This window comes from Sardina pilchardus, chromosome 14, assembly GCF_963854185.1.
Source record: "Sardina pilchardus chromosome 14, fSarPil1.1, whole genome shotgun sequence".
In the NCBI taxonomy this organism is placed as follows: domain Eukaryota; kingdom Metazoa; phylum Chordata; class Actinopteri; order Clupeiformes; family Clupeidae; genus Sardina; species Sardina pilchardus.
In genome coordinates, this window is record NC_085007.1 from 17,368,422 (window position 1) to 17,382,067 (window position 13,646).

The 13,646-nt window shown below is 43.6% G+C and overlaps 1 protein-coding gene across 2 annotated transcripts in view; it reads left to right on the plus strand.

Moving 5' to 3' along the window:
- Window positions 1–760: 760 nt before the first annotated feature.
- The window catches only part of psd3l (pleckstrin and Sec7 domain containing 3, like), a 92,636-nt gene continuing 79,750 nt past the window's right edge, over window positions 761–13,646 (plus strand). The window contains exons 1-2 of one of the 2 annotated variants that reach the window (XM_062554981.1): window positions 761–893; window positions 4,268–5,388. In XM_062554981.1, coding sequence (XP_062410965.1) covers window positions 4,378–5,388 — 1,011 coding nt within the window. In that variant the 5' untranslated portion in view covers window positions 761–893; window positions 4,268–4,377. Of the gene's footprint in view, window positions 894–4,267; window positions 5,389–7,477; window positions 7,745–13,646 lie in introns of those variants that run through there. The other variant, XM_062554982.1, reaches the window with a different exon arrangement.

Genomic DNA, 13,646 nt, shown 5'->3' on the forward strand with positions numbered 1-13,646 from the left:
ACAAGTGCATACTTCCAGGATTAGAGGGGTAAAAGGCTCTGATAATTGAAAACAGCTTCACCAAAGTCCCTCTCAAAAGATAGTTCCAACAAGTAAATACCCTCTGTATGCTTCCAATTATCCCAAATTATAATGCATTTACATTTATATTGGGGGAGTGCACATTCTCCCCACTATCCCCCTTGTGCAGGGCCACTACAAAGATGTGTCGTGCTGTTTGTGGCAACCAGGTTGTCTGTGCATGAAACTATGCATGAAAACTCAATAATGAAAACTATAATGCATCAAATTTCACATTTTAGTGTCCTCATTGTTATTATCATTATCTGTCAACCCATTAAACATCACCGTGTTAGGAATGAATAAGTGAATTTATTAGTGAATGTCATATAAATGTATCCAACTCCACCCAGTTCAAACGACTTTGATTGTAAAACATATCACAAGCAACAGATGCTGCCTAAACCAGTGGAGTTGCTACGCTTTTCTCATGACCTGTAGTTTTTCAGTGATGTGAAAAGTCCCTTGATGGTCATGCTCTCCATGTGTCTGTGATATACCAGAAACGGTAACTGCGGTGGACCAATTTACAAGAAACCTGCTGATCTCCTTAGAGAAAGAGGGAAATATGGACAAAACTGGGGCGACCGGCAGTGATATGTCACGCGTTGAGCCAGAACCAGGGCTGAGATGCACGTTCCAGAGACTGACATTTCTTTCTCACTCACACGTGCGTATAGAGCGAAGCGATGTCCGTCTGTCTTCACTTCGCACTTCGACCAGTATGACTGTGGTCAGAAGTTGAAACGTTTGGTGATCGCTCCATCGCTCATGATCCCTGCCCATCGAAAAGCTCAAGTTCAGTCGAGAGACACGCTGCTGGTAACATCATGGTAAGTACATTGCATTCACGAGTCGTTGGACAGTTATGTTTTTTCTGTTTATGAACACAGGTTTGTGAATTTGCAGTAGGCTATATATCTTTTTGAAATGACAAAATAGGCTATCCTTTGCGCAGGTGCATGTCCTCACATGCACTTAGCGTCAGGTGTCATCCGAAATTTCATGCTAGAGTTTAATGTGCTGAAAATAATTATTCGTACAATGTAGTAGGCGTGCATGCACTGAGGAGTCAAATGATTGCATAAGACTTAAAGGGCAATCTGCTGACCTCAAATGAAATAAAACTAGTTAGACATCCTAAATTATGCCAAGATGCCCAAAGGAAGCTATGATTTCATCTGCTATCATATGACCCTGAATCATGCATTTATTCTTAAAGTAGATCAGAGGCTACTGTAATTTATTTTGAATTATTTGCCTTATTATTTGTTTTTGTGTTATTATTATTATTATTAGGCCTATTATTACTATGTAATCATAATTGATAGTAATATCAAGGAATACCTTTCCTCAGTATATTTCACTGTGAGAAAACTTCATTCATGATCCTGTATGAACACACCCACTTTGTTCTCAAATGTCCATTGAGTGCTGACAGCTTGAACTTCGTGACTTTCTCTGCAACACTCAATAAAGAGAGTTTTGTTTCAGGCAGACATTTCTCCCTGATGTTTTGTCAGGACCATGAGCTGTAGGCTGGACTATGCAAACACGTCCCACTCATGCTCTTTATCAGCACTGTGAATGTTTGGTTTGGTGCCCGTGCAGTGCCACCCAGCAGAATGCTTTATCAGGATGGATGCCATCAGCATCCAGGAGATGTTGGTGCACGTTCGAGATGAGTTGCTGCTTTTCATGTCGACATTGCGACGGACGGAATCTGCTCTAAATCTTTTGCGTTTATGAGACTTGACTCCCTTTTCCTGGATGAGCAACACTGATCCTTGCATGGATATGTTTAAAGTGGTATGTTTTTGCAAATTTCTCCATCGCCATTTGCAAGGAAAAAGAGGATTTTTTTTTTGTAAAATTGGAGGGGTGGTCTGCCATTACTGTTGCCCACAGCTGTTTTCCCTTGTTGCCTTATGGCTGGCCAGCTCACATCGTCAGAGCTGCCAGGACAATGCTTTCATTGCAAGGGAGAGCAGCTCAGCCCCCTCTTTTATAGGTCCCAGTGACAGACTAGGGTGAGGTGACTGAAAAAGCACATAGAGCCAAGGCTCTCTGGGAGCCCCACTCCCCAGTGATGTCATTTCCTCTGTCTTTGGTTTCAATAACTCCAAGCCAATTGGAATTGACACTCGGAGCCTTCGCCAAAGTCCTGTAAGCATTTAACGAATCAGGGCTGTTTACAGACAAACTGGACTTGAGGAAACATTGTGGAGTCCCGGAGTTTTAGTGCTCTGTGGACAAATTATGGGGGTGTCTGGGTGTACAGGTTCGTGAAGGAGGATTTCTTTTTTGTTCTTGTCTTGTGTGTCTGAGTCATTGCAAGTTTGGAGCCGAGGAGCCGATGGTTGTGGATGGTTGTGCCTTTGATGAGGATCATGCATTTGGTGCATTAGAGTACTCAAAAGGTCATTCAAGGCAATTTTAAACTTTCACCTTTTTTTTGAAAACAGACAGCCATGAATATGGTCATTGCTGAATATATTCTGGAAAATGTAGGTAGGTCTTTGCCACACACACACACACACACACACACACACACACACACACACACACACACACACACAAGCACAATTTATAAGTTGAGGCCTCTGAAATTCTCTCTGCTTCTCTGCATACCTCCAGGGTCAATGTCAACAAAAACTCGTCATTATACAGTGTGTGAGCTATTTTAACTTCAGTCAGACAATGGCTAAACCACATCGGCCGTTTGATTGAGTGTTCCTTGAGCATAGCCGTCCCTCTCGTGAAATTACAACATTAGCCTCACTCTCACTGCTTGTGTGTAGTTCTGGCTGACCACTGCATTACAGGGATCCCGCGACAGACTGGCATTATGCATGTTTCGTAAGCCTCGGCTCCAGAATAAATAATGGCAGTGAGGGGGACTGACTTGGCAGAGTGCCACACTCTTTGAAGTTCCCCGGCTCAGCAGAAACTCCATGGCTATAAGTGAGGTGGTCTGGTGGTCCCAACGAACACTAACATGAGTGTCTACTAAAAATAGAGAAAAAAGTTTTTTTCTTTTTCTCTTTCGTTTTTAGTCTCTTTAGAGGGCTGCTGTTAGCCATGTCTTTATTGCCTCCCAAGGTAATACGATGAAGATGGCTTTGGAATGGGACTGTAAGGATTCAGCCTGTTGAAATGGCATATCTGCTGAATGTTTGTTGGTTGTCAGCATTGTGTTTTACTGATATGCTGGAGTCTTGCCGATCTCCGTCCTTTTGCTGCTCTTATTGGAAATGGCGTGTTGCAAAAAAGCATGACCAGGCATTTCTGGGAATAGATCATAAGATCTACATTACACTGTTACAGCCTCCATGTCACCACAGGCTTCCTCATTTGTATTTTTATTTCTCTAAAAACACTGTTGTTACCAAACATTTTACCCCTACCCTACATTATAGAACGATTAGATAAATTTCTGGTGTAATTTTACAGCTTGGTTACACCTACTTACATAATGCACCAAGGGTCTGGCATTTGCTACAGTTAAACCATTCTGAGTACAATTATGGGATTGCCCAAACATAGTTTCACTTCTCTGTTTTATGTTTCAGTAAGAGAGAGGGAAAAAGCTGAGTAGTTTGGCTCATGGAGTTGTTCAGAAGGACCCTGTTGTTTAAGTCATGCGTGGAGCTGCTGCAGTCTGAATGTTTACATATATGAGGCTGCCAGAGGATTATGTTTAGATCATAGCACAAAGATGTTATGTTTTGGTGGGGGCAGGGCAATATATAGCTTACTGGACTTGACCGAACCAGAGGAATTGACGGAGCTGTTTTTCCATGGTTTGCAAGCAAGAACGCTGGAATTGCACAGAGATGGATTCAAAGATATGAGCTTGTGTTGCTTCAGTAAACAGCCTAAATAAGACTCTGAGGTTATACTGTGTGAACAGTATGTCAGTAGAGTTTTCTCATGTACAGTATATTCCCTGACTGCTCTTATCTCCTGGTGATCCCACAACTTAGCTGATTTTGAATGCCATTCATTATACTCCACGTGAACCAGTGCACATCTGCAAGCACGGACACAGGCCATTCATATAGCCTACATGCAACACAGACATGGATGGAAACAGGATGTTCACAATTATCATACAGTATACTCGACAGTGAACGTAATTAATGTTGAAAATGTTGAAGTACTTTCAGTATTTACTTGAGTGCTTTTCTTATTATGGTCTGTTTAGAGGGGAACATGGGTGGCGCCCTGGGATCCTGCTCTCTCTGAGATTACGACTGGGCTTTGGCCGTGCCCCCCTCCCGCGGTGCCTGGTGAGATTGCCCTCCCATAGAGGAAATGGGAGATCATCATCAGGTCAAAACTTCCTTCCTCTTCATCCAACTGCAGTCGCCCGCCAAGGCCCGCCAGCAGCCGCGTCCTGCGAGCAGAGCCTGCCTGGCCACCTCAGAGGAAGGATACCGCCGCAGCGTTTCAGCAGAAGGTCCAGGTCCAGGGCCAAGCCCGGAGCAGCAGAGCTCAGCAGAACGGTGTGGTGTTGTGGATGCTCGGACCGCAGAGGCCTGTGGAATCAGCCGAGAGAAACACCTTGAGGAAGGAATCGGCAGGTCTTTGGCTGACTCCGCTCAGAGTGCCAGTGGCTATACATGCCTTCATATAGATGAGGAGTGTGTGAGTTTGACGGAGGAGAAACCGACGCACCCGTCAGACGACACAAGGTGTCCCTCCGAGGTCCCTGTGTGGATCTTGCGTGAAGAGAGCCCAGATACCATGAGTGGGGAGAGCCCACCTACACCCAGGGGGAGCACATCCCCCAAAGTGCCCCCCAAACCGTCAACAGCTGCCCGCACCAGCTTCCTCTACCCGACGGGGACACACGAGTCTCAGAATATAACCCCAGAAGGAAAGCAGGCGGAAGAGACTAAGCCTAAGACCGTTTACCAGACCCCTGTCCAACCCACCATGGGCACCAGTGTGTATCGCTCCTCCAGTAACAGCTGGGTGCACAGCGCTAAGCACCACGAGGAGGCTGGCCACCAAACCAAGGCTCAGGCAGCCGGAGTACCCAGGAGCCCAGAGAGAGCTACATTTTTGTCTGCCGTTATACAGAGGTCTTCAAAGCTGTCTGGTGATGCGTACAGGAAGTCTGTGAGCAATCAGGACACCTCCAAACCAGCACCTGCTGCTACAGGGCCCTCTGTGAAGACCTCACCTCCCCCACCTCCAGTGCGTTCTACTGTTGCAGTTGGGGCTCATACCAAACCTGCTCCAGTTACTCCAGTGAAGCAGTCCTCTGCAAAGAGCACCTCAATGGACAAACGAGGCCCCAAGCCTCCCGTTCCCCCCAAGGTAAGTCTGGATTGGAATATCGCCATTGTTTCCAGATTAATAACTGCAAATGCAAACCTAAATAGGTAATACTGTACACAAACTGTATGTTTATTTTGTTTGATATTCTGAAAGCCTTTGTTACAATGTTGTTGGTACAGTAACGTTCACTTCCTTATAGTGTCACATACTGTATGCTGTCCAACTGAATTTCATCGTCCAGTGATAATTCAGCGCGGTGAGGATAACCTAGTTCTTTTCAGCAAAAACCCAGAGGAAAATAATCCCTTAATATGGCCACAGAGCCGTTTTCCACATTAATATCCATGGTTCAGATGATCTTGTCAGTAGCTGCTAGCCTGCGGCAGGGGGATAAGACCATGAGACATGACCACACATGGTGAATAAGACTGGGTTTGCTCCCCACCCAGATGGGCTGATAGCTAGTAGGTATCCGGAGTTTGTCTCTGTCATTCCTTTGAGTAAATGGACCAGAAAGAAAATGCTTTTGGTCCCCTACCCTCTGAAGTCTATGCGTACCAATGAAAGATGGCATTTTTAGAGCTGAAAATATTAATGGTTTAGACATATACATTTCTGATTATGAACTATCTGTATGCCGTCAGTTTCTTACATAATCGCTAAGTTAGCTGTGTGGGGCAGAAGGGACAGTTTAATGGAGAGAACAGAAGGGTTAGCTAGAACTGGATCACCCCCTAGTGTTTTATCCCTCTCTGAAATAATAGGGGATTTTTTTTTTTCATTTCTCTTGTGAGAATTTGGATTAGGTTATGCTTAACATTTGTTCGAAATGCACCATGTACAGTAACTCAAATGTACTTCGCAACTCCAGTGAATTCTAGTGCTATAGTCTATGAACACTATCACAGAACTCATTTAATGAACCACAGCCTGGACATCGATAACCAGAGTGGCCTTTTTGCAACATATTGGTCTCTGATTTTTGTGGCCCCCTTACATTGTTGGGTGAAAAATATACCCATGCAACAAACCCATAACCACAACTAATCAACTAGCTGTCAATTGTTGAAATCAGAGATTATTCATTTTCCTTAGATTGCCTTGTTTTACTACCCAGGCCTACTGCCCAGCACCATAAAGAACTATGAGACTGGATGATTCTCTCTGCCTGACCATATGTTTTAGAAATCTGAAACGTCAGAAGATTTCTGAGGGCTATTTGTGGTGATACAAAAATAAGACATTTTTGGAGATGCACATAATAATGGTGTTTAGTCTGTACATGTTCCAGAGAGCTGAGAGAGATTCAGGGAGTGGCCAAAGCTGCTCTGCAAAAATCACACAGCAGTCAGAAAAACGCATTGAAGAGATGCATGTATCAAGTAATCATACCATGAGACCAGTGTAATTGTTCGTAGGGCTAGGCCAATTAGTATGCCTAAGTCGTTTGATGCATATTTGCACCAAATAACAACACTTATGCAAAGTAGGCTAGGCTACAAGCTACTTTAACTCAGCCTAAACTACTAAATCGCAACTGAATGATTAGGTATTTTCATTGATTCGTCAATGCTGCAATATTGTTGGGAGGCTTTATGTAGGCCACCACATTATGCAGTGGTGAACATATTTATGCTTAAACAGATTTATAGAATATTATTATTTTGTAATAATTTGATTGACATCAATCGTTGTAATCCATTTACAATAGGCTACATTCAAATGCTTTTACTGTAACTTTATTGGTGTAGGCTATGCATGGCAAACAAGCATGGAATGGGGTGGACTAGGTAGCTCTTTTGAACAGGAATGTACCAAGTGTCACGACGCTTGAGGGGAAGGGATGGAAAGGAAAACAAAAAGCGCGATAAACGCGGAGGTCAAAGTGTAGCAGATGCGGAGGAGAGAAATAAATGGGATTATTGTGTCGGTAGGAAATACTCCTAGAGTGGGTAAGTCTACACTTCAGAATATCATGTAAAGTAAACACGGGCACATTTTACATTACAGTCTACTCATTGGTTTCAAAATAATGCTTGACTCTTGCATTTCACTTCTCGTTGAAAATCATTGCACAGAATTGTGTCACGCCTTCGTTCCAAGTCAACCGCTCTCACACGTAATGACAGCTCTTTGCAAACTGGTCAACGACCAGAAATGTTCGTTTCTGGTGCCACGACAACGTTGGGCTATCTAAGATATGGAGATTACTTTTACACTTGGGCGGTCGTGGTAACTATTCGTTGTCTCACTGAAATCATGGGTCTGGTTCAGTCAATGGACCATTAACGTTAGCTAGCAAAACTGCTAGCCAACAACACCAATTGACTGCCAGATGCCAAATGAAAAGTGGCGTTAACATTTAACATAAGAGGATATGGAAGAGGGTGATGAGGTAAGGATATCGTGTTCTTTGCACTTTTACGTTAACGTTGACATCAGTTCTCTGTGGATACTCGTAAAGATGTTACTTAACTCTGTCTCTGTGGTATCTTGCCTGTCAACTTTGTCTTTACAGTTGTTAGAGTATAGAGAATACTTGCTAGCCAGCCCGATTTACATACGGTTAACGTTAACGCTACCTTTGTCAATGGACTACTGTGTATGCTGCCCCGTTATGGCAGAGCTTCCACTATAGTTACACTACACAAGTTGGTCTACGACACACAAAGTAAGTAATGTTACCGGAGTTAGTTGGAGTAAAGCTCTTTTTATTATCTGATTTAACGCGTTCATTCTTCAAAAGGAAGATGAACTGCAATGACTGAAGATGCTGTGACGTTGGGCTGCCCAGCGTGTGCTATGTGCTGCTACTACGGCTGGAGTAAATTGGCTTTCTCCAGTGTTAGCTTGCTAGCATTAGCCTGGGATGCAAGACATAAACAATACAGTTAGCATTGAATGGAGGTTGCAGGCAAAAGTAAACAATTTGCCCACACGACTGAAGCTCCATCTGTAAGCTTTCGTCCACATGGGAAAAATATCCTCACGTACGTTAATTTTTTTCTCAACCGCGCATCTACGACAGTGTATTGGGAATAACTACATAATAGTGCTTTTGATATGCATGATGTATGCATCTGATATTGCTTTGTATGAGTGGCGATTTGGTTCTGCTTGGATAAATCCTTGGCACAGATTCAGGATTTGGGTTAGAGCCTTCACTGTATATTCCCCTCAGCAAATGTTTCCACTTCGGTATTTTTCCTCCCCCCCTTCCAATTAAAGTCTTCAGGATCTTGGCTATCCCATTAAATCTCTTTGTCAGCTGAGCTGTTTATTTACTTTAAGATGAACTAAAAACTAAGTAGACCTACTACTGATGATTAAGATACTATTAAAAATAACAAGGACCATCACAGCTCTCTCTGAAATGTCCTGCAAAAATAAATGGGTGTTGCATATTTAACAGTCTTGTTACACTGGGCCTTTCAACCCTTTGTCCCAAAGCATCTATATGCAAATTAGTATTTTATATCATTAGCCTAAATACCATTGGCAATGTGATCGGATCGCAGAACAGAACGCAGACGCAATAGGTTAGGCTATATGTGATTTGTTATGATGAGTGAGTCCATGATACAGTCTCAAATCAACTGTCCTTTTGGTTTTCATGTTGTGAGAATATTTAAAAAAAAAAAAGATGAATAATTGATAGTCAAGTCAGTCGAATTGGGATGGCTTTGGTTGCCGTTCACGTCTGTTATGTGCAATATTCTACACAGATGGTTTGATTAGGCTTTTGTTTCTGGGTGTCAGTCACACCAACAGCAACCTTTTTGTACCACAATTCTGTCCTTTTGTGAACAGATTGTTTTGTGTGTGTGTGTGTGTGTGTGTGTGTGTGTGTGTGTGTGTGCGTGTGCGTGTGTGTTGCATGCTCATTAATGTGTGTGTTGTTGGTCACCAGTGTTCTGTTGAGATGGCCAGCATCCAGGAATTTACAGTGACAGGGAGGCAACATGCAGGCGCTTGTGTGTGTGTGTGTGTGTGTGTGTGTGTGTGTGTGTGTGTGTGTGCGCGCGCGCGATTGAACTCCCCTGCCACCACCTGTCATTTGGCCTGGCCTGACATGGGAGTGGCATGGGTTAGTCTGACCGGCCCATCCGCTCTCAAAGATGCATTGTTGTCTCTCAGCAGTGCAAGTGCAGAAGCATTGGGCCAAGTGACTGCAACCGGACGTCCCCAGTCATGGGCAAGCATCTGCTCTTTGCTTTTAATTAAGATTCAGGATTTCGGATTAGTTCAGGGTGATGATCACACTGCACCTCTCTAAATGCCAGATAATGCATCTGTAAGTAGCCAAAGCTCTTGTTTCCACCAACAGAGTTAAGTAGTTTTCTCCGTTTGGGTCTCCTTTGCAAAAGGCATCGCAAGCTTCTCTTTTGCACTGAACTACAGCCCATGTTTCCCAACGTGGTCTGCAGTTCAGATTTAAGGAAAACACATTCATCTTTCATTGACAAACAAGGAGTCTTTTTTTCCCCCTTTTGCTAGAGGGAATACTGGTATTTTGTCTCCTCTCTTGGACAAGCTGTCCTTTGCCAAGCTATGTTGAACATTACTTGTTCATTTTAATGTGATGGTAATAAAGGCAAACACAAGGACACATTAGTTTATTACCTTGTCAGATAATGGTAGCATGTCTCAGGGATTCCTTCCAAATTTGGAATTTGGCTTGACTTCCTCTCTATAGGGCTTTATGTTTTTCAGATTTTCGTGGATGAACATTCAAAACAGCACAATTGCACTGAAACAGATTTAGCCTAGTGATGCCTAAGACTTAGAACAAAGAGCAGTGTAATTGAAAACACTTCATCACATAAAGGTTTGCTGATGTTGCTGTTGTCTTAATGGCAAGTCAGTGACTGTTCACTGAACAGATTATTCTTACATCCTAAGAGAACATTGTTTTTTTGTTGATGGCAGGGCAATGCCACTCACATTATGGCTATTCAGAAAGAAATGAGCAATGTCTTCATCTTTGTCGCTTTGGAGTCACACTGTATTATATGGTTAGTCTAATCATAAGAACTTTTCAGAAATTGTAAGCTGATCAGGCTATGGACTGCTCAAAATGTGGGTGCAACCAAAGCCTGTCAGGCTAGTTTAATGTTTACTTGGACTCGCTTGTCTTGGAGGTGTGTGTGTGTGTGTGTGTGTGTGTGTGTGTGTGTGTGTGTGTGTGTGTGTGTGTGTGTGTGTGTGTGTGTGTGTGTGTGTGTGTGTGTGTGTGTGTGTGTGTGTGTGTGTGTGTGTGTGTGTGTGTGTCTGTGTGTGTGTCTGTGTGTGTGTCTGTGTGTGTGTCTGTGTCTGTGTCTGTGTGAGATGGCGTGTGTTGGTGTGTCTGTTTCTGTGTCTGTGTCTGTACAGAAGTGCAGTGCTGAGTGTTAAATAGATCATGTCTAATTTCCAAGCTGTGCTGCCTTCCTTGTGTCTGCGTTGTCTCTGGAGTGACCTGCATGGCGAGCCCTACATTTCACCTCATTAACCCATTTCATCGTCGCTGCTTACAGTCGGCTTGCCCTGTAGGGTTAACAACCTACCCAAGCAGCGCTGCTGGCTGCACTGGAATCTCCACTTGCAAAATTGCAGGCCTTCTTTACCAGTCTGAAGGAAATATTTGACAAATTTCCATGGCGGATGTCTTTCTCCCCCCCCCCCCTCTTTCTGAAGCAGCAGAGGCAGCAGCAGCAGATCTGCCATGAAAAAATGCATAGCCAGAGCTGTGCAGTGTGGATAAAACCAAGTGCAAAGTTTTGGTCTGTCGGGGCTGGCCAAGAAAGCTAACTTCGTTTTGCTCCGTCGAATCAAAGCACACTTGTGATAAGTCTGTAAGAGGATTAGCTTTTGGAAGTTGTGTTGGACGAGAGTGTCAGGTAATTACACTGGAAAGAACCACTGCTCGCAGAGAAGATTTACTTTTGCTGACAATCGGCAAACAGGGCATGTCTTTTATCAAGTTAAGTTGATTTAGGGAGTAAAAATGTCTATCAGCAGATAGAAGGGGATTGAGAGTTTGTCCCCAAATAAACAGTGGTGGTTGACTAAAACAAATGCATTATGTTGCCCTGACTTTGCTGTTTAGGAACAGCAAGACGTGATTTAGGTGGCTTGGGCTCGTACGGAGAAGCCTGGACCTTGTTTCCTGTGCATGTTACCAGACACCAGTGATCACAGACCCACATGGACCCGCACACTAACTATTGGCCTGTGGCAAAACCACAGACATCACCTCATAGTCGAATTACAGAGTAATGATGCTTGTTAACATCTATGAGGTCAGGCACAAAACACGTGAGATGAAATTTTTCACAAAAAAAGAAGAAAATAGGTTTAGGAGTATTGCCCCCCCAGACCAAACGTCTCACCATTTAACTAGCCAGCTCTGGATAACAGCCGAATTGTGTTAATGGACAAAAATAACAGCATTCCTGTTAATCCAGAGAAAAAAATCCTTCGGGCTGTCATTACACTGACATGTAATAGCTTACTACTTTAATCACTATGAGCTTTGGCTATGCACAATCCGCATAGGGCTTTAAACACTCAAACTCATTTCCAGTTTATGAGTGAAACCTTTAAGACCTGCAACCCCCTAATGGTCTGGGGCTTTAGGTAGTTAATGGCGTTCTATGCTAAATCAATTAAATTGATTATTGTGGAATGGTGATCCACTCATGGCAGTACTTATAGGCCACCGCACACTGCCTATCGGTTACACTGTTAAGAGATTTACCTCTCGTTGGCTTAAGCTGAATGACTGGCCTGTATGAAGTTTAAGTTGGGCACCAGTATTGACACAGTAGTAGTGTATTGGGTATGGTGCATAGTATATAGTCCGATTTGAGTCCAAAGTGCACCTGGAGACCTTAAGACTCGGTTCTTAAAGCGCACTTACTGTACCTGAGTTACGTCTAGTCCCATTAAAGCCTTTGATATGACACTGTGCTTAAAAAGCTTACATATTAACAAACTGTTATAAATAGGCACGGTGACCCCCCCCCCCCCCCCCCCCCATGTCTTCATGCCTGTGGTTAGGCAGCAAGCTTATTTTCCTTTCCTGCATGACGGCCTCGCGGTCCAAGGTGTCCCAGCCACCCCCTCTCACCGCCGATCTGTCCCCTAAAAGGCCAGACTTCACCGGTATTGTGGGCTGCCGCGGCGGGACTGGACTGGACTGGGAGAGGTCTGGCTGGAGCGCCGGGGACCTGTTTGTGTTTTGCGTCTCTTCATGGAAAAGCTGAGCCGAGATCAGAGGTGTGCTAGCAGGGAATGAGTGGCGCAGCTGTGCATGTGAAGACATCTGCAGCTGCATGTGTGTGTTGTTTTTTTTACCCTCTTTCACTAGCCCTGAACTTCAGATGATCCAAATGGCGCATAATATAAGATAGATCTTGAACACATGTGCAACCAACACAAGTTGTTAGGAGAATGCCTTTTTTATTATTATTATTATTATTATTATTATTATTATTATTATTATTATTGGTTTCAGGCCTTTGTGTTTGTTTTTGTTTCAATTTTGGACCAAATGGAGATCTTCTGGAATTAATTGAAAAGGTCTGGAAAGCACACCATGCCATGGTTTGGCTGTTTTGCTGAGTTAGCCAAACGCATGACTCCTATATGGCTCACTCTTTGCCTCAGTCAAAAGTGGATATGCTGACGGTGGCCTTGATGTTGCATAGCCTAAACTTCCTCATGTGTGGATGGGATGCAGAACTGTGCGTGCTGTGGCAGTTTTCTAGCCTGAGGCTCCTCAGTGAGAGCCGAGAGGAAAGTCACAAGGCACCATTTTCATCAAATGCAATCGTCCTACTAGTTCCACTGTACAGTTGCCTGGCTGTTAATTATGATCATGTTAGTGTAATGAGGCCTGGGAATCCCCCCCCCCCCCCCCCTCCACACACATAACCAGTGCCAGGAAAGAGGGAAATGTTCTGTTTGGCCCCGTCAGACTTTTCTCTCAGAGAGAGGAAGTACCCACCTCTATCTGTTACACAAAAAAGTGGTATTCTTGATTGTTTAGTTTAGTTTAGTTTCGTTTTCTAAGGTTACAACAACTTGGTTAGTTTAAATATGAAAGTATAGCTTAAGATGTATAGTCTTGGAGTGTTAGGAATGTAATTTTTAAACTGTTCCAGTTGTTTCCTAGTTTTTATGTTTATCCCCGCTGTCTGCTAGCTATCAAACTTAAAACGCTTTCTCCCATTCTTCTGCATGTCTACACACTTCCTCACTTAGACCTCTCGAGCAGAAATGCACTGGTAGCCTAATGTCTTTTTCCTTCAATT